At 40.0% G+C, this 21829-nt stretch overlaps 1 protein-coding gene across 2 annotated transcripts in view; it reads left to right on the plus strand.

The window, feature by feature from the left end:
* SRPX (sushi repeat containing protein X-linked) overlaps window positions 1-21829 on the plus strand; it is a 209135-nt gene that overhangs the window by 79140 nt on the left and 108166 nt on the right. For both annotated transcript variants that reach the window (XM_087721794.1, XM_087721795.1), the window contains exon 2: window positions 11906-11965. In XM_087721794.1, coding sequence (XP_087577920.1) covers window positions 11906-11965 — 60 coding nt within the window. The remainder of the gene's footprint in view (window positions 1-11905; window positions 11966-21829) is intronic.

Consider the following 21829-nt stretch of genomic DNA (forward strand, 5'->3'; position numbering starts at 1 on the left):
CATGCAAAATTTCATTAATTAATTGCATGAAAACTGCAGGCGCCCCCTGCAGGCCAAAGGGCATCACCCAGAACTGGAAACAACCGAGGGGGCAGTTGAAAGCCGTCTTCCACTCATCCCCCTCCTTTATGCGGATCCTATAGTATGCTTCTCTGAGGTCCAATTTAGTGAAAATACGGCCCTTTCCCAGTTGGGCCAGCATGTCCTTCATCAGTGGTAATGGGTATAGGTTCTGAGCTGAGATGCAGTTCAAGTTTTTGAAATTAACACATAATCTCAGGGAGCCATCTTTCTTCTCTCTGAACAACACAGGTGCTGCTACCTTGGGCCGTGCTGGCTCAATGAAACCCCTTTTCAGGTTTTTATCAATGAATTTCCTCATTTCCTCCATTTCCCTAGGGGACATTGAATATATTTGGGGCTTTGGCAGCTTAACTCCAGGCAAAATATCAATGGAGCAATCAGTAGGTGGAAGTTTATCTGAAGATTTTTCACTAAAAACCCCCTTCAGGTCCCAATACTCTTTTGGAATCTTTTCTTCCCCCTCAATTCTCTCCTGGCCCCTGGCGGCCAATGCGGGGCTGGCGCCAGCAGGCTCTGCGGTGTCAGCCTCCCCATCTGGGGCTGTGCTGGTCCGAATACGCAGCCACCCCTCCCTCCAATTAATTCGAGGGTTCCATTTACGAAGCCAGGGGAGTCCCAAAATAAGGGGTCTGTCCATTCCAGGAACCACAATAAAAGAGATCAATTCTACATGGGTGCCCATTTTCATCTCTAGAGGTTCAGTGTAGAAATGGGCTGGGCCACCCCCTGCAATGGATCCATCGATTTGGCAAAAAACAATAAGGGTTTTCAAAGTCCTCAATTTCAAGCCCAGTTTTTCAACCATTGCAGGATTAATCATGCATCTCGAACAGCCCGAATCAAGGAGGGCGGGAAGCTGTTCTGTCTCCCCATCGGGAGGCACCCTTAACTCTATTGGGACACTGTTCCCTCTAAGGTGCGCGCGTGCGCGGCCGCGCACATGGCAAGAAACCCCCGCGCAGAGGTTTCTAACTGCCGCGCAGAGGTTTCTTTCAAAGCAAACGTGGGGAAGTCCTTTGCGGGTGGCTAGAACTGGCCGCCCGCAAAGGACCTCCCCAAACTTGTTTCAGCGACAGCTCTCAGCCTACGGCGGCAGCGTCACACAGGCTGTGGAAGGAGCGGGAGGAGGAGGGAACCAAAGAGAGGCTTTTGCCGAGTCTGCGCCCCACAGCCAGGACCGTCCTTGCGCCTCAAGCTGCGTTTCTTCCTGCAAAGCCCTTCTGGCGTCAAGCGGAACTCTCGGGTTGCCCGAAGGGCTTTGCAGGAAGAAACGCGGCTTGAGGTGCAAGGACGGTCCTGGCTGTGGGGCGCAGACCCGGTAAAAGCCTCTCTTTGGTTCCCTCCTCCTCCTCCTCCTCCTCCTTCCACAGCCTGTGTGACGCTGCCGCCGTAGGCTGAGAGCTGCCGCTGCCGCTGCTGCACAACTGAGGGAGGGAGAGCGAAAGCAGAGGTAGCCTCAAATTTAATTTAAATTCTTTAAAAGAATTTTTGGATTTCTCCTCACCAAACCTTTAAGACTGAAAGTTTTTCCTAACATGAACTTGAGCTAATATACTTAATATGAGAAAGGTGCAGCAATTAACACTGCTTTTTAAAAAGAACAATATTTCTCAATTGTTTATCTGTATGAAGTCTGCCTATCTTAAGTTCCTACTATACAAAAGATATTACCTTCTAAGGCAACCTGTATACAATACATTAGTGGCCAATGTTACATTGCTCCTAATGACAAAATTAGAGCTGTGTTAAGCCTGTGAAAAAAATCCCAAATGAATAAAATCATTATTAAGACCCAATGAAAAAATTACAAAAATTATGCATAAACTTTCATGTTCCCCAAATTTCCAATCCAAAACTTAACCCAGATTCTTCAGACATAGATTTGTAATTCAGAGTCAGACTCGATTATTAGAATGAATGCATTAATCAGGGGTGAATAATGTTGGTGAAATCTCATCTAACCTTCCATAATAATAACATACATACACAAATAGCTGACAGCCACATCTCTGAAACACTATTAAATCTGAACTAAATGTTTATCTAGAACTCAAATAAATAGCTGCTTTTTGGTTTTATTTTTTAAAATATTTATCAGTCTCTCTTTTATTCCATACTTCTGGTTGAAAGACTATTCTATGTCATGCTAAACAAATGCATATTCTAGTGGCGGTGGGGGCTCGTTGGCATCTTCAGCAGCAGCCCTACCTCCTGTGAAAAAAACCGAAGATGGAGCAGATCCACGCAGATGACGTTGCTGCAACATGACTGGAGGAGGAATTCTGGGAGTTGAAGTCAGCAAGGCTTAAAGCTGTCAGGTTTGAAGACCCCTGGGGTTTTTTTCCCTAAAGGGTTAGGGGTGCAAGGGTCTTGTAACTTGACAGCTTTAAGACTTGCGTGCTTCAATGCCAGAGTTTCTGAGCCAACATTTTGGTTGCTAAGCAGGACCGTTGTTAAGTGATACTGATATTATATAACACTTTTAATTAAGCGGGTACTTTGAATAAACATAACTTTGAGTTTCAAATAACACTGATTTTGTTGTTGTCTTAGGTGACATCTGTGAAAAAAATTCAGGTGCTCAGGCATGAAAATGTGCCGCTCAAACACTATACTTTTCCGCTCACACTGAAAAAAAATTAGAGGGAACATTGTATGTTCAACATGGAGCCTTTATTTGAACTCACCCAACGAGGTGAGGCGTCATCATCGGAGTCATCAGAGGAGCTGGTGGTGACGTCCGCTTCTTCTTCCGCCTCCTGCTGGAAACGCTGGGGGGTGTTTTCAGCAGCGAAAGCAGCCTCTTTCTTCCTCCCTGGGGTCTTGCTTGTCTTACCTTCCCTCTTGGCAGGGGGCGGGGCGGTAGCAGGAAGTTTAACACGGCAATCCATGGCGCGATGGCCCCCTTTCCCACAACGGAAGCACGTGAAAGGCTTGGCTTTGCCGGTGGAGCTTCCCTTCCCTTCACCCCTGATGCGGAATGAGGCCCTTTGAGCTGGGGGTGGGGTGATCTCTCTGCTTTCTCCTCTTTCACACGTTGAAGTCTAATCAAGTCGAGCTCAATGTCTGCTACATTTTCATACCAAGCTGTAACTTGCTTGGGAAGGTGTCTGTAATGCATTGTTGGAAAATGTCCTCATTTAATCCCAATGCAAACTGGTCGAGCAGGGCCTCTTCAGACCAGCCTCTCATATAAGAAGAAAGCTGTTGAAACTCCTGAATATATTCAGCCACCGGTCTATCTCCCTGTTTGAGGGCCATAAATTTCACCTTCCCCCGTTTTTCAATCAGCGGATCATCAAATCTCCTTTTTAGTGCAGTCATAAAGACATCAAAATTCCTCAGGAGGTGGGAGTTACATTGGTGTAAGCTGACCATCCAATCGGCCGCTTTTCCTTCCAAGGAAAGTAAAACCATTCGCACCTTCATCTCATCTGTTTCTAAATCGGGCCCATAAATTTCCATATAATTCCAAATCTGTATAACAAAGAGACCCAGGTCCCTGGGATTTCCATTATATTTTACTGGCAAGGGAGGGACTTTTGCCATTCTGCGTCTTCTGTGGGCCCCCCTACTCTGGCAGCAGCTCTGGCTGGGGGGGGGAAGCTGTTTCTGGGTTTGTTTGCTCCCATGCCCCCTCGGCCTCTTCACCCTCCCTAAATTTATGCATAGAGTACCTTTGTTCAAATTCTTCCATTTGCTCTCTTTCCCGGGATCTCTGCTCGGTCATGGCTTCTTCCCAGTCGGCTGGTTTTTTCTTTTGTTTTCTCCTGGTAATTCCAGCATCCAAATTCTCACTATCCTCCTTTTGCCCCACTCCCAAAGTCCATCAAGGGCGAACCACAGGCTCCTCTATTCTTAGGTCAGCCAGCCTTTCAGGTAAAGATGGGTCTGCAGTTTCCCTTTCAGTCTCCTCTTCATCGCTCGCTCGCAATGACATTTTCTTCATTCCTTCTTGTGAGTACACCCCCCACGGTAGGTTGAGACCTCCTGGTGGGGTGTGAGTGAGTCTTCGCTTACTGTCAGCACCTCTTCATTGAGTAATTAGGAAAGAAGACCACGAGACTCCATTGATAGAAATCAAGTGTACTTTTACTAATTATAAATGATTAGAAGCGTAGCAAAGCGAAGACTGATTATTTAGGCGCGAAAGCGAATGATATATAAAATAACCCATTCCCCACCCCTTGGCATCCCAGTTACAGTCCAATCATAATTCTCCTAAGTGTCAGGTGTGAGATAACTTCGAAAGGCATCACCAAGATGGAATGTCAGTGCCGTTGGCCTTGGCCAATGGCAGCTGAAGCAGCAACAAAGCAGAGGCTGACAGATGGGAAGCTCCAGATGGATTAGCAGTTCATTACCAGGGGCAAAGATATTGACTTTGTATGGAAGGCTCAAGATTTTTATAATATATACTGAAGGCTGGACATCCCCTCCCTCCAGGACCCAGAGAAAGAGAACAAGAAGGACAGGACAGACAGCAAGATACCCAAGGATCATTAAGGCTGGATCAACTTCCTCTCTCAGAACTAGAAGGAGCGAAGGGGCAAAGACAAACCCATGTGGTCACTAGGAGTATGGAACAAGAGTTAAAAAAGCAACAAGCTTTGCAACAAACACACGCAACGGTTCAAGAACTCACAGGTTTTAGCTCAGAAGCAGTGGGAGGAGCCAGACCGAAAACCAAACTACAGGATTTTCAGATGGCTCTTAAAAAGCTTTAGGGAGCTAAAGATGACAACTAAGTTCTTAACCTGGAATGTTAATGGCTTAAATTCTCCACAGAAAAGGAAGAAAATAAATCATTATTTGAAACAATTTAAGAATGACATAATTTGCCTGCAAGAGACACATATCAGATTAACTGACCAGAAATATTTGATCAATTCAAGACTTGGACAACACTTTGTAGCCTCCGCCCCAGAGAAGAAAAATGGTATAGTTATTTACTTAAGAATGGACATGAAAGCCAAATTAATTGAAGCAGATTCCCAAGGAAGATATATTGCAATAGAACTGGTATTAGAAGGGGAAAAGATGCTTTTAATGGGAATATATGCTCCCAATCAACAACAAGATAAATTTTACAAAATGCTCCATACTAAATTAATACAGTGGGACTATAATTCTTGCATATTAATGGGTGATTGGAACGGTGTTCTGGATACCAAGAAAGATATTTCCTGCAAAATTACCTGTCTTTTTTTGATATGATGGAACTAAGAGACATCTGGCGAGAAAGGAATGCAAAAGAACATGACTTTACATTTTTTTCTGATACACATCAATCCTTTTCCAGGATTGACTTTATATTAACAAAAAATGATTTGCTTTCTAGGGTAAAGAAGACGAAGATATGTTCCAGAGCTTTAACAGATCATAACCCGGTTTGGATGGAATTGAATTTGGGAAGGAAGCTAGAAGGACTTGGAGATTAAATGAAAATTTATTTAGATATGAGAAAAATGTTAATGAATGTAAAATTGTTGAGAGAATATTTTGCCTTTAATATGAATAAGGGCACATATATGGAAATGGTTTGGGATGCAAGTAAAGCGTACATGCGAGGAGTCCTAATAAATTTAAATAGACGTAATAAATAGACGTAAATGGGGAAAAATAAATGAACTAGAGGAAGAGATTAGGAAGAGAGAACAGGATCTAATATTAAACCCAGGAGATAAGAAGATTAAAGAAGCAATTACCTTATTATGAGAGCAATTTAATATGCTGATGTCAGACCAGGTGGCTACTAATTTGTTATATGCAAAACATAATACTTTCTGTAATGCAAATAAACCTGGCAGATGGTTAGCATATTTGACTAGGAAGAAACAGAAATCTCGCAACATATCGAAAATACATTACAAAGGGAAGGAAGTGTATCAACAGGATGAGATTCAAAAGGCCTTTCGTGAATTTTTTACAGGATTGTACATGAGTGACAAAATACAAGGTTTAGATATAGATAGATACCTAGACAAAGAAAAAAAAACCTATAGTTAAGGACAAGCAGAGGGAAAGATTGAATCAACCAATAATCTCGGGGGAAATTCTCCAGGTAATTAAACAGCTAAAGGCAGGGAAAGCACCGGGTACAGATGGTTTGACAGCAGCTTATTACAAAAATTTACAGTTAGAAATGGTAGAACCCCTTAAGGAATTATTTAATAAAATTCAAATGGAAGGGAAGGTCCATCTTGGAAGACAGCTTTCATATCCCTGATACCTAAAGAAGATCAACCAAAAAATTACAGACCTATATCATTACTTAATATAGATTATAAAATTTTTACAAAAATATTAGCGAATAGGTTAATGTTGGTTATTCAGCAATTGATTCATAATGATCAAACCGGTTTTATACAAGGGAGACAAATGAGAAGTAATGTAAGACAAATTGTTAATGTACTGGAATACTTGGAAAAAAATAATCAAATCCCCACAGCGCTTATATTCTTAGATGCTGAGAAAGCCTTTGATCGAGTGAATTGGCAATTTTTAATTAAAACAATGCAAAATAGGAGAGTATTTTCTACAATCAATCAAAGCAATATATCAGGAACAAACAGCACAAATTATAGTCAATAGAAATTTAACAGAGCCATTTAATATCGAGAAAGGTAGGAGACAGGGTTGCCCCCTATCACCATTATTGTTTATTATAACCCTGGAATTATTGTTGAATAAAATATGGGAGTCAGATGATTTACAGGGAATCAAGATTAGGCATCAAGAATATAGACTGTGCATTTGCGGACGATTTGGTTATAACATTAACCCAACCAGAGAAATCTATCAAGGTTTTAATGAATATGATTAATCAATATGGCCAAGTATCTGGATTTAAAATAAACCTAGGAAAAACAAAGATGCTAGTTAAAAATATGAACACTAATCAAAGGGAAGACTTAGAAAAAATGACAGGATGTGAAATAGTTAAAAAGGTTAAATATCTAGGAGTCTACATCTTAACCTCAAACGGGAAACTATATAAATATAATTATGAGCCACTATGGCATAGTATGCAGGCAGAGATGAAGAATTGAGAAAAATTACAATTATCTTTGTTGGGAAGAATAGCAGCAGTGAAAATGAATGTCTTGCCTAAATTTCTATTTCTTTTTCAAATGATACCAATACTTAAAAAAGATACAAATTTGCTAGAATGGCAGAAGGGTATTAACAAATTTGTTTGGGCAGGGAAGAAGCCGAGAATAAAACTTAAAATTATGCAAGATATACATGAGAGAGGAGATTTGAAATTTCCAAATCTAAAACTATATTATGAAGCAGTAGTTTTATCACTAATCTGTGATTGGGTTAACTCAACAGATGATAGAATACTTAATATTGAAGGGCATGATTTGGTATATGGTTGGCATGGTTGGCATGGTATATGGAGCCAACGTCGCGATGACACATCGTACAGACCAGACAGTCCGGGTCTGTCGATGAAATTTTTGTCTTTCGACGATCCAGTAGGACGTAAACCGTCCCAAAGAGATGGCGGCAGGGAAGCCAAAGCCTTGCTGGTCACAGGGACATCGCAAAGTCCCTGTTTGACCCAAGGGTAGTGCTTCTAACTGAAGACAAACAGGCGTCCCCCAGGCTGGCATAGTCGGAGACGGCTCCTGAAGGAAGAGATGAAGCGAAAGCGTTCCATCTGGCGAGGTTTCTTTTTCTTTTTTTACTTTCAGAAGATCCGTGTTAAGAAACTTTTTGTCAGGTGCCTCTTCATTTAATAATCAAGAAAGAAACCACTCAACTCCATGTTTCAGAATTAAGTGTACTTTTACTGATTACAAACGATGAGAAGCAAAGCAAAGCTGAGTCTGAGTAAAAAGGCGCAAAAGCAATAGATATCACGTATGATTCAATCCCCTCCCCTTGGCAGCCCAGTTCATAGTCCAATCGTAATACACCCAACCGTCAGGTGGGAGATGTCTTCAAAAATCATCATCAGGTTGGAATGCTGGACAGTTGGCCTCGGGAAACTCCCTTCTTCCACATGCGCAGAGAGATGGTCAGAATAACTCCTAATAACAATCCTCCAGCACATAATGATTCCCCTCCCAAATACCATGCCCCCTCCCCGTTTCAATGGCAGCTGAAAAGCAGCAGCAAAGCAGAGGCTGACACTTTTTTTCTTAAAAAAAAACAGTAACAACTAGTCCCCAAAGTAAGAATAAAGCGGCGATTTTGACACTTATTGGACTGCTACTAGAAGACTTCCTGCTCTAGTTAGTAACAATGTTTTGTGGATTGAAGTAATTGCAACATTTCCTGTCTCCTCCTGTTAGTCTATGGACTGACCTTTTTTTCAATTTTTTCCTCTTTACTACCTTAATTTTTTTTTGTTGGCTACATTAAATTTCTTCTCTTCAACAAATTTTTCCTTCTATTGGTTAAAACTATATGAAAGATATTTAAGGGGAAGCAAAAAACAACAATTGACTATTTATTGAATCTGCCACCTGGAAGCCAAAGTCTGAACTTTGTTTCTGTTTTGGATACAATGTATTCTTTGTTCTGCTTCACTTGGTTTCACTGACCTTGTAATGGAAGGGTTTGAAATTTGCTTATAATACCTGATAAGACTCAAAGCATGAAACCTGTTTTTGTTAGTGCTTCTGGTAAATATTTTGGCAAGAGAAGGAAAAGATAAGCAAGAATAAAAACCCTCCTATTTTAAAAACTTTGAAAGAACTGGTGTTTAAGATTCAAAATAAATACAGACACATTTCCTAAAATTTTGACAGGCTAGAGTGGCAGATTCCTTTTCCTATCTTTTTTTCTTTATATTTCTTTGCATTTTGAAAAATGGATCAATATTCAGAGGAAGAAAATCTAATAATCCAAAACATCCTGGCTGGTTTCAAAATATTGCAGAAGGACTTGAGAGATTTGACAAGAAATGGGACAGTTTATGGGGTGCTACAGTTAAAGAGAAGGGGGTGGGAGCCCCAGAAGAGAATGGAAACATAAAAAATAAAGATGTCAGATGAATCCATTAATGGACTAAATATGAGCGAAAATGAAAAGAAGGGAAGCTGGAAAAGTGTTTTTGACAACTTGGAACCTTTCTTTCAACTTCAAGATGCAGGAGGGAAAAAAAGAGTGAAAAAGATGGAACTAAGAATTCAAATATATCCAGAAACAAGTTTGATAACCAAAGCTAAGCCTACGTTAATAATAATTAAAGAACAATGAAACTACATGAGAGATCCCTTAAGCTACAGAGTGCGGAGAGAAATCTTAAACTGAAAAGATTTTAATAAGTGAAATGACACAACTGCTGGCGAGAGAGAAAGGATTATTCTGCTACTGGAAAGACACTGGCTGATAATGCCAATTGATGATAAAAATTAGCTAATTTTTGATGGTTAATAAGTAGGGATTTTAGTATTTTGTAGATTCTTATAGATTCTTATTGAATGTTTAGTTGCCAATATATAATATATCATGATATTAACAATGAAAGGATAACCTTAATTAGGATAAATAACCAGGCCACAAATTGCAACTGAGTTTTGGTGGTATGATAAAGCCTATTAATTTGTGTTTCAGACCTTGTTATGAAGCTATAAATAATTTGGATTAGAATAAGAGGTGATGTGATGTAACTAGCAACCAATTGTTTTCTTTTCTTCTCTGTCCTTCTCTAATTACAATAATAAAAGGGAATGTCTGAATGTCTGATATGAATACATATCTTGGAGATTATCAACTAGACATATTAATCTGGATTAGAAATAGCAAACAATTGTTTTTCTTTCTGTCTTTCAACTATAAAAACAAAAGGGAAGGTTAACATATACTTTGGTGATTATTAACTAGAAATGTCAACATGTTTCCTTTTCCCTTTAGATTGTCTTAGACTTTAAATGATCATTTTGTTAACACATATTAATAGATTGTTGTTTAGAGATTGTTGCTTTTTGCGTTTGGGGAGAGAAGAGGAGAGAAAAATGCCAGCAGGTGGATTCTTCGAATCTTAATTAAATGAAAATTGTGGTATGGTGATAGTAAAATATATAAATTTTTAACATATACACTTTAAATTGAATGGAATATATGTGATTGTGGACAGAACGAACGAAATGTACTTGTGACCAATGGATACGCTTTCTACAAGATGTAATGAAAGATGATGCTTTTCTTCTTGTGCTTTCTTTGTAATAAAACTAATAACAAAAAAAATACCAAAAAAAAGATACCTATGTGGGCAATTCCCAGACATGCAATAGAGAACATAAATATAGTACAAAAACAGGATGTAACCACATACAGACAGCTTCTCACTTTAGAAAGAGGTGTATTACAACTAAAACCCTTGAATGTACTAAAAGAGGAAAAGGTAATTCAAACATGGTTTCAGTATGGGCAATTACAGGCCAGATGGAAAAAAGATTAAAAAATTGGTTTTATGCAAAATGAGGATAATCTACTAAAACAAATTAGGGATCAAAGTCAAATGCATATAAAAAGGTTATACAATGTATTAATAAAAATGGATTCGGAAACAGAATTAGTCAAAATTGTATGATAAAGTGGGCACAAAATTTTGAAGAACAATAATGTTGGATACATGGGAAAAGATATGGGTAAGAAATGTAAAATTCACACAAGCCCAAAATTTGAGAGAGAATTTTTATAAGATGTTTTATAGATGGCATTTAGATCCTAAAAAACTGGCCTGTATGTATCCGAATTTACAACCTAAATGCTGGAGTTGTGATTGTGTTGATGCTACATATTACCATATATGGTGGACTTGTAAAAAGGTAAAAGCATTTTGGATAAAAATATGGTGGATTATGCAAAATGTTCTTAAAAAAAGGATAAAGTTTACCCCTCAGTTATTTTTGTTAGGTATAATTACTGATTGTACTGTTATAGAGACTAACTTGATTTTGTATTTAATAACGGCAGCAAGACTGTTGGTGGCACAATACTGGAAGAAGGAAGATTTGCCTACTATTCAAGAATGGACATTAAAAGTCATAAACTTAGCAGAGATGGCTAAAATATCAGCATATCTCAAGGACCACTCAAATGAGAAATATAAACTGGAGTGGAGAAGATGGATTGACTATATTCAAAATAAATACGAGACTAAGACATTCCAGATAATTTATGACTGAAGAAGCAAGGAATGATATAATCTGCTTAGAGTTAGCCTAACAAAAGAGGAGTTAAAACTCAAATGAAAGATGATACTAACTTTTTTTAAAGCTTATTTTAGAACATCTTTATTAAAGATTTATACCCCTGAATTTGTTCTGGGAAGTCGGGGTGGGGGGGAGGTAAATATTTGTAAAAGCCTTTTTTTCCCCAAAAATTTTCAATTAAAAAAAAAGAAAAAAAAACAGTTGGAAAGGACCTTGGAGGTCTCCTAGTCCAACTCCCTGCTTAGGCAGGAAACCCTACACCACTTCAGACAAATGGTTATACAACATCTTCTAAAAATCTTCCATTGTTGGAGCATTCACAACTTCTGGAGGCAAGTTGTTCCACTTATGAATTGTTCTAACTGTCAGGAAATGTCTCCTTAGTTCTATGTTGCTTCTCTGCTTGATTATTTTCCAACCATTGCTTCTTGTCCTATCGTCGGGTGCTTTACAGAATAGCTTGACTGCTTTTTCTTTGTGGCATCCCCTGAGATATTGGAACATTGCTGTAGGTCTCCCGTAGTCCTTCTTTTCATTAAAACTAGACATACCCAGTTCCTGCAACTGTTTTTCATATGTTTTAGCCTTTAAAATGCATTATATTTTCCTTCTTGCTGCATTGTTTTTTCTCTTTTGTGTTGTAGGATCAGGATATTCACCAATAGAAGATGATGAAGATGTGTATGCACGCAATAAGTATAAAGGTAAATGCTTTGTTTATATACTAATGAGGATCATCTGTTGCCAAGAGAGCTTTTTTCTTTTCCTGTTTGGAGCATGAAAGCTTAGGTCTGTTCCAGCCAATTTTTGTACAATTTGTTTTATGATGTGTTGTGACCAGCTTATTAAAATTTCATAGTAATTTCATAGGTCCATCAGAATTTTAATTTTAGCCCTACATCACTGTTACTTAGTTTTCATCCATATTTATCCACTACAACCTGCTTTTCAACTTTTGCAAGCGTTATGGACTTCTTAAGGGAGCTGAGTCTTGCATAGTGTGTCTAAAATATGATAATTTGAACATGCCTATTAGCACTCTAAAGGAACATTCTGCTTTGAATTTTCTACATTCCATTTGTTTGTTTTCGTGACTATATATGACTATATATGATACCTTCACAAATCTTCTCCATGACCGAAGTTGAGAATCACTGCAGAGTGCCATATGAGTAATCCAAGGATTACAACAATGGACCGCGTCTCTCCGGGAAGGGTCTTTTCCCCCCCTTTAAAGGAGGCAGTGGTGAGGCCCCTACTGAAGAGACCATCCCTGGATCCAGCCGTTTTAAATAACTATCATCCAGTCTCCAACCTCCCCTTTGTTGGGAAGGTTTTTGAGAAAGTGGTGGCCTCTCAGCTCCGTCGGTCCTTGGAGGAAACCGATTATCTAGACGCCTTCCAATCTGGTTTCAGGCCTGGCTACAGCACGGAAACTGCTTTGGTCGCACTGACCGATGATCTCTGGAGAGCCAGAGATGGGGGCCGTGCCTCCGTTCTGGTTCTTCTGGACCTCTCAGCGGCCTTCGATACCATCGACCATGGTATCCTGCTGCGGCGGTTGCGAGAGGTGGGGGTGGGAGGCACCGTTTTTCGGTGGTTCTCCTCCTACCTCTCGGGCAGGTCGCAGTCAGTGTTGGTTGGAGGACAGAGGTCGACCCCTAGGCCCCTTAATTATGGGGTGCTGCAGGGGTCGGTCCTGTCCCCCCTCCTGTTCAACATTTACATGAAGCCGCTGGGAGAGATCATCCGACGGCACGGGATAGGATACCACCAATATGTGGACGATACTCAATTGTATCTGTCCGCCCCGTGCCAACTCAGTGAAGCAGTTGACGTGATGTGCCAGTGCCTGGAGGATGTGAGGGTCTGGATGGGGGTGAACAGACTGGCTCTCAATCCTGACAAGACCGAGTGGCTTGTGTTTTTTCCTCCCACAAATTGGCAATGTATTCCATCTCTCAGGCTGGGGGGTGAAATTATACACCCCTCAGACAGGGTTCGCAATTTGGGAGTCCTCCTGGACCCACAGCTGACTTTAGATCACCATTTGTTGGCTGTGACCGCCTGGTGCACCAATTGCGTCCCTACCTGAACTGGGAGGATCTTACAACAGTCACTCATGCCCTTGTGACCTCAAGACTGGACTACTGCAATGCGCTCTACATGGGGCAGCCCTTGAAGAGTGTTCGGAGACTCCAGCTGGTCCAGAATGCAGCCGCGCGAGCGATTGTGGGTGCACCCCGGTACACCCACGTTACACCTATCCTCCGCGAGCTGCACTGGCTACCTATTGGTCTCCGGATACGCTTCAGGGTGCTAGTTATTACTTATAAAGCCCTACATGGTATTGGACCTGGGTACCTGAGAGACCGCCTTCTGCCGATTACCTCCCACAGACCCATTCGATCCCACAGATTAGGCCTCCTCCGTATTCCATCTGCAGCCAATGTTGGCTGGCGACTACTTGGAGGAGGGCCTTCTCTGTGGCTGCCCTGGCCCTTTGGAACGAGCTCCCCGTGGAGATTCGGACCCACTCCACCCTTCAGGCCTTCCGGACGGCCGTGAAGACCTGGCTGTCCCGCAAGCCTGGGGTTGAGTTCCCCCCCTACTCGAATTTGCTGTGTCTGTTGTGCTTTTAAACTGTTCGTATTGTCTGATTGTCTTTGTCTTACTTTTTGTAATTTCCCCTCCCTTGGTTTTTTTCAGCCGCCCTGAGTCACTTCGGGGAATAGGGCGGCCTACAAATTGAATAAACTCCAAACTCCAAACTTGTTCATACATGGATACCAGTGGTGGGTTTCAAATCTCATTCCAAATGGGACGCCTCTATGTAGGACATAGCGGCAGGGCGGCCAAAAGCCGGTTTGAAGAAAGTGGCTTTTGGCCGCCCCGGCGCTATGTCCGACATAGAAGTGGGCCAGCCAAAAGCCGCTTTCAAAAACGTGGGCAAAAGCCGCTTTCAAGAAAGCGGGCAAAAGCTTTTTTTCTGGATAACTGTTTTTGGCCGCCCCGCCACTTTTGCCCGCTTTTGCCCGCTTTCTTGAAAGTGGCTTTTGCCTGCCCTGGCGCTATGTCCGACACAGAGGCGGGATGCCTCTATGTTGGACATAGCGCCGGGGCGCCTCTATGTGGGACACAGCGCCTGGGCATCTAAAAGCCACTTACAAGAAAGCAGGCAAAAGCCGTGTTCAAGAAAGCGGCTTTTGGCCGCCCCGGCGCTATGTCCCACATAGAGGTGGAATGCCTCTATGTCAGACATAGCACCGGGGCAGGCAAAATCCGCTTTCAAGAAAACGGGCAAAAGCCGCTTTCTTGAAAGCGCTTTTGGCTGCCCCAGCTCTATGTCCAACATAGAGGCGGGACGCCTCTATGTCGGTCATAGCGGCAGGACGGGCAAAAGCCGCTTTCAAGAAAGCAGGCAAAAGCCTCATTCAAGAAAGTGGCTTTTGGCCACCCTAGCGCTATTTCCCACATCAAGGCGGAATGCCTCTATGTCGGACATAGCAGCGGGGCGGGAAAACCCGCTTTCAAGAAAGCGGGCAAAATCCGCTTTCAAGAAAGCAGGCAAAAGCCACATTCAAGAAAGTGGCTTTTGGCCCCTTTTCATGAAAGCGGCTTTTGATTGCCCCAGCGCTTTTCACCACTTTCAAGGAAGCGGGCAAAGGCCGTTTTCTTGAAAGCGGCTTTTGGCTGCCCCGGTGCTATGTCCAACATAGAGGCGGGATGCCTCTACGTCGGACATAGCAGCAGGGCGGCCAAAAAGCTGCTTTCAAGAAAGCTGCCAAAAGCCACTTTCAAGAAAGTGGCTTTTGGCTGCCCCAGCGCTATGTCCGACATAGAGGTGGGACGCCTCTATGTCGGACATAGTGGTGGGGCGGCCAAAAGCAGCTTTCTTTTTTTTTTGCTTCACCAGCCATAAATCTCAACGCACATCACTGATACTTAATATGATAACTCCTCATTTTAGTATATTACCATTGAACTGATAAACCATGTGGTTTACCTACATTAAGTGATACAATAGTATTATCATCTATCAGCATATCAAACTCACAAATTAGAACATAGTTTATACAGTAGAGTGCACCACTTAATTATTTATGCTTTTACCTCCATCAAATTCTAAAGTGTCTGATGGAAGTATTTATATATTTTCCAGAGTTTCCCATATTCTATCTAAGAGTGTCATGTGATGGAGAAATGAGTAGTACTATTTTTCCTCTTATCTTAAAAACTTGAATCTTGCTATTATTTTGTAAACCTTCAATTGTCTTTTTAAAAAAACTTTCACTTTATAGGAATCTTTGCTCCCCATCCCAAACCTAAATTGTCAAAGCTGCTATAGAAGGATTGAGCTCTTTCCAATGATCATGAAAGAAGAGAAGGCACCCTTGAGGCCAGTGGTGGGTTTCAAAATGTTTTAGAACCTCTTCTGTAGGTGTGGCCTGCTTTGTGGGCGTGGCTTGCCGACCATGTGACTGGGTGGGCGTGGCCAATTTGTAAAATGTGGTGAAACTCACTCTTGCTTAGCAACCAAAATGTTGGCTCAGAAACTCTAGCATTTGAAGCACACAAGTCTTAAAGCCGTCAATTTACAAGACTCTTGCTCCCCTAACCCTTTAGAAAAAAAAAACAGAAGTGTTCAAACTTGACAGCTTTAAGACTTGTGGACTTCAACTCCCAGAATTCCTCCTCTCGCTCTTCATCTTGATGATGTGTGGACAGGTGGGGGGAGGGACCTGGAACCGGTTTTAAACGGCACTGTAGATTTGTGGAATCTCTTCTATAGAAGAGGTTAGAACTGGCAGGAACCCACCCCTATTTGAGGCTCAGCTTTTAGGCAGAGAAATAGTTGGTTAAGCCAGAAAAGAGCAGGATGTGTAGCTCATAGTTTGCTTAAGAAGACAATTATTGTGGCATGTGTTCTATGGTTTCAGAGTATTTCTCTTCCAGAATTCAAACAATGCAAGCCAAAGAAATGGAAAATACTTTAGTTAAGGAATTTTCTTAACAGCAATATCAGTGAACGTATCTAGAAAGCTTAGTGCCCTCCAGTTCCAATCATACTTGCTGGGCCTGAAGAAAGCTAAAAGCCAAAATATTTATATTTCATACCTCTTTATTATATACCTCTTTATTAACCCATGTGCAGATGATGACACCAATGATTAATTAGAATTATGTGCTCTCTTTCCACCTCTCTTAAGGCAGCATACATAACTCTCCCCTTCCACTTTTATCCCACCAATAGATTGAGATAAAGTAGACTGAGAGATGGCAAGTAGCCCAAAGTGATCCAGTCACATTCTGTGACTGGTGGTGGATCTGAATCGCCAGACACTTAATGAAAAAAATCTGTTAGAGTGATGATACTTAAATTACAGACCTGGCACTGTCTTTCTTGCAGTGTTAGATAGACATTTTCTGTGGCGGTAGGCTCATGTGACCCCTATCCTTTGCAGACAGCACTTAAACTATTCTTTTCTGTGGGATTTTTAAGCATAGTTTTCCTTATACGTGTTTTTAAAATATTTATTTTTACTGTGGATGTTACCCAGAGCCCAAAGATTGAGTAACATAATGCTGTAAAAAAGCAAGTAAGGTTGGTTTAGTATATAGTTTGTGCTAATTAATAAATATGGTTTAGTATCCTCAGTCTCTGTAATATCTTGGTAGTCAATTTATTCATCTTTAATATGTCAGAATCTAATGATGTTGAAAAAGACTTCAGAAGCTATCTACTTAATTGAAGACATGAACACTGACTGGGTAGGATGACAACTGCCACGGAATAAATATGAAGAGTAGATTTCTTGTTTCTTCTTCCAAAATTTGTTTGAAATGTTCTAAGTACATTCTTAGAAGTACACAAAAAAGTCTTGTAAATGTTTAGACAATATATGTTTCAATGAATCCATATATTAACAAAAGCTGGCAGAATCTCTACTTATTTAAGAGTAAGTAAATCAACCCTATTTATTAATTTAGTTTATATAAATAGTGGTTGAAAGGTAGTGAATAGGACTTGTTCTGTTATGTCAGTCTGATAAGGTAGTGCACACGTAGCAGGATCAGATACACTAATTCTACTTTATTATACAGAATCTTGCAAATTTGAATCTTTTTTGTACAAAATCTTGCAAATCTAGAAATACATTTCTTTGCCTTTGCCTTTACAGCCCAAGAAAGTAGAGAGATTCCCTTCTGAAACATTTGCCACATATTGTACATATTCCTTTTGCAGGCTAAGCTACCTCTTGTCTGACCATTTCCCTCGTTATGGCTCTATGCCCTGTCTCCCCAAGTCATTCCCAATCTTGTAAGAAATGAACGTTTATGGGGGAGATGGCAAAAAATGGCTGTGAATGGGAGCATTCTTCTCACTTTGTTCCAGTTGATTAGGTTAGAAGAAGCAAAAATAAATTGAAAAGGGAATTGAAGACGTCTATATAGTTATCTGCTTATGATATAGCAATAGCAATAGCACTTATATACTGCTTTACAGCCCCCTCTAAGTGGTTTACAGAATCAGCCTATTGCCCCTCAACAATCTAAACCCTCATTTTACCTACCTCGGAGGGATGGCAGAGTCAACCTTGAACCTGGTGAGATTTGAACTGCCAAATTGCAGGCAGGCAGCAGAAATAAGCTGCAGTACTACACTCTAACCACCGCATCACCACGACTCATCTAACAATACATCTCATCATGGTCACCACTTGAAGTAATTACTGAGATTTGGGGTCTTCAGTGGATAAGTCCCAGAGCAGACAATATTTTTACAGTAGAAGCTTCTTGGGAGATCTGATGGACTTTGGTTTCTAATTGCTTCGGTATATGGAACAATTACTGCCCATGCAAAGAAAAAGTCATGAGCAAAGTTTATTGGAAAACAGAATTTTATTTGGTGTGTGTGTGTGTGTGTGTGTGTGTGTGTGAGAGAGAGAGAGAGAGAGAGAGAGGGAGAGAACTTAATACAAAGAATCATAAGTACGTCAAGAAAGTAAATTAAGAAAATAATGCACATTATTCTGGTGTACCAAATTTCCTCAGTCTGTTGCCATTCAAATGACTCCCAGAATTCTTGGGCAATCTTTGTCATGCAATTAGCAAGTTTTGATATCACATACCAATTTATAAATTCTAAGCCTTAAATGTCAATATAATTCCACATCAATATATTAATATAGTCCTTGTATGCTTTAAAGCACATTTTCTTTTTTTTTCAAGGTTTTTTTTACAAATATATCAAATAAATGCGTGAACAGTGTGGTACCTGGGTGTTATACAGTCTAATAAAAGTAAAACTGATAAAATTAATCATAATTATTACATTCAATCAACTTATGTTTTTCGAATGAGCTGTGGTGGTGCAGTAGTTTGAGTGCAGTACTGCAGGCTACTTCTGCTGATCACCGGTTGCCAGCAGTTTGGCAGATTGAATCTCACCAGGCTCAAGGTTGACTCAGCCTTCCATCCTTCCAGGGTCAGTAAAATGAGGACCCAGATTGTTGGGGGCAATAGGCTGACTCTGTAAACCGCTTAGAGAGGGCTGTAAAGCATTATGAAGTGGTATATAAGTCTAAGTGCTATTGCTATTGCTAACAGTAATACACATTTATATTAGGTTGCAATCTAACATTATTCAATTATTTCATGTTTCTCTTGTTATTACTTTTATTTTATTATATAAAAATATATATACTAATATTCCCCTTCTCTTATTTCTGTCACTTCTTCTAGCTTTAGTCCTGCCACCCTTTATTAAAAGGCTTTTTCTTTCTATTCTGTCTAATTTCTAGTCATGTCACCCACCTATGAAAAGAAGAGAGAGAGAGAAAAGGAACAACAACAACAAATAAGAAAAATAATCTTTGTCTGCTTCAATATTTTAATTGCTATGCTTTAAAGGAAAGTGGTGGGACCCGGGGGCTCAGTGGCTAAGACACTGAACTTGTCAACCAGAAAGGCTGGCAGTTCAGTGGTTCAAATCCTTTGTGCCGCATAACAGAGTGAGCTCCCATTACTTGTCCCAGCTTCTGCCAACCTAGCAGTTCGAAAGCATGTAGAATAATAGGGATCACCTTTGGTGGGAAGGTAACAGCATCCTGTGTGCCTTCAGCATTTAGTCATGGCAGCCACATGATCATGGAGACATCTTCAGACAATGCTGGCTCTTTGGCTTTGAAACGGAGATGAGCACCACCCCCTAGAGTTGAGAATGACTAGCACATATGTGTAAGGGGAACCTTTACCTTTACCTAAAGGAAAGAGAGAGAAAAGGAAAAGCAAATAAGAAGAACAACAACAAATTATCCATCATCTTTTGCTTGCTTCATTACTTGAATTGCTATGCTTTTTTTTTAACTTGCCTCTCAAATTCTTCTCTCGGCTCTTTATTTCTGTCAGAATCTGGCTATCCAATCTAAGTATTTCTCCCATCCTTTTCCACTGCCTAGTTCCCAAAGTTTCTGGCCAGGTTCCTGTCTCCCTTTCAAACATATCTTCCAACTTTCTTAATACATTTCCCCCCTGATTTAATTCATCAATCACATTTCAGGGTTCCAAAAAACACCCCCCAACAAAATAAAACTCCAAGGCAGTAGATTCCTCGAAGTTCTACTTTATTAAAGATTTCATGTTGGCACATCTGGGAAAACCCAAATCTGAAAGTTTCCAGGTTTCCCCACCCAGTTGAAAGTTCACAACCCTGCTCCACACACACAAATTCCTCACATGGTCCAATCCATTCTTCAGACTCGACTGGAGACAATCCCCAGTCCCTCCCATCCAGGTGCAGGCAAATGTCCTTGACTCCCAGTGCAAGAAATGTGGTTATGGCTAAGTTTTCACTGCTCCAACAAAAAAAACCCACCCAATTTCCAAGGCTAAAATAGAAGGCAGTCAGGAAACAAAAAAGAAAAAATGGCTTCCAAAACTGACAGGCTCCCCCCAACCAGGAAAGGAACACATCCTGGAATGAATAGACATCAGGGGTTAATACAAGTAGCACATTAACCCCCACCCCCAGGAGGACCCTTAGTCTTATCAGGGAATTTATCATGAAACTGTTTGACTAAGGTGTCTGTATCAATATCCCAACTTTTTACCCAAGTAGCTTCAGAAAAAGGTATCCCTTCCTCTTTTTTTATGGGGAAAAAAACTTCATTGAGAATTTAAAACATTAAAATACAAATATCTTTAAAATAATTTTGTATAAGTTACAATCCTTTTTGACAATACTAACATAACCATTTACTATTCAAATACATTTTATACATTCCTAATTATTCCTATATCTATACATTTATGTTTCTAAGCTGTTCCTCTTATTTATCCATTGATACCAGTTTTCCCAAACTGTATAATATTCTGAGTGTTCCTTGTCCTTAACTCCAATGTGAGTTTATTCATTTCGGTGTAATCAAGAATCTTTTGGAAAATCCCAATGTATAAGAGTGGGATGATTTGAATATTTTGGTATAATTGTATGTAGTGACCATTTTATATTAGAAAGATCTCTGTATATTAAATGGATCAATGATGATGTAATGAACAATTGATACATATATGAATTGAAATATTTAATTACTATATGGGTTAATAATTAATAATGGAAAATTATTCTTGGAGCTCTGGATGATTGGTGACATTATGGTCAATTGAAAATATGATTGTATATCATAAATTAATGCAATTTTTTAATTCTAATCTCTGCTTTTTCTCTTTAGAGATAGGCAATATTATAATATTTTAAAAACTTATTGTTACTTGATAGATAATTATGGATTCAAGGAAGTAAGGGTTGTTACAAATGAAGGAATATTAATGGTAATTTGAACACATAATGCTCAATGACAGTGAAATATTTAGTTATGTTTAATGGATAACTAGTGATGTTATTTTGAATCTTAAGAATTGATGCACAAAAACCTGTAACCAAATGACATGCTTGATGAAATGGAGGAAAGTTGTTTTTTTTCTTCTTGCTTTTGTTTTGTATGTGTTGTTTTCTTTTCTTTCAAGAAAAAGAACAATACACACACACACACACACACACACACACAAAAAACATATATATATATGATAAGGAGGGGACCTGTGGCTTAATGGCTAAGACGTTTGCCTAACATGCAATACAGCACAGGTTCGAATCCCAGTAAGGGTATAGCTAGCTGATGAGAGCTAAATAGCTTGAAATAGATCTATACTAGTCTCTCTTTATTTATTTATCAGCACAAATAAAAACACACACACACACACACACACACACACACACACACACACACACACACACACATATATATATATATATATATATATATATATATATATCAAAACAAGATTGAAAAGTCATAGGCAGAAATCACAATTATGCAATATAGAGCGATGGAATTTGCTTTGAGAATAAGAGGTCTGAAAGAAAATAACCAAGAAAATTTGAAAGAGATTTTTGCAGAAGACTTTGATCAATTAATTGGTGAACCCAGGGCTGAATATGATTGGCAGATTGACAAAATTTATTGCGTTAATTCATGGATTGCCAGACAGATACAACTACCAAG

This window comes from Thamnophis sirtalis, unplaced genomic scaffold (assembly GCF_051295495.1).
Source record: "Thamnophis sirtalis isolate CommonGarterSnake01/CBP01778 unplaced genomic scaffold, rThaSir2_p1.2 scaffold_8, whole genome shotgun sequence".
In the NCBI taxonomy this organism is placed as follows: Eukaryota; Metazoa; Chordata; class Lepidosauria; order Squamata; family Natricidae; genus Thamnophis; species Thamnophis sirtalis.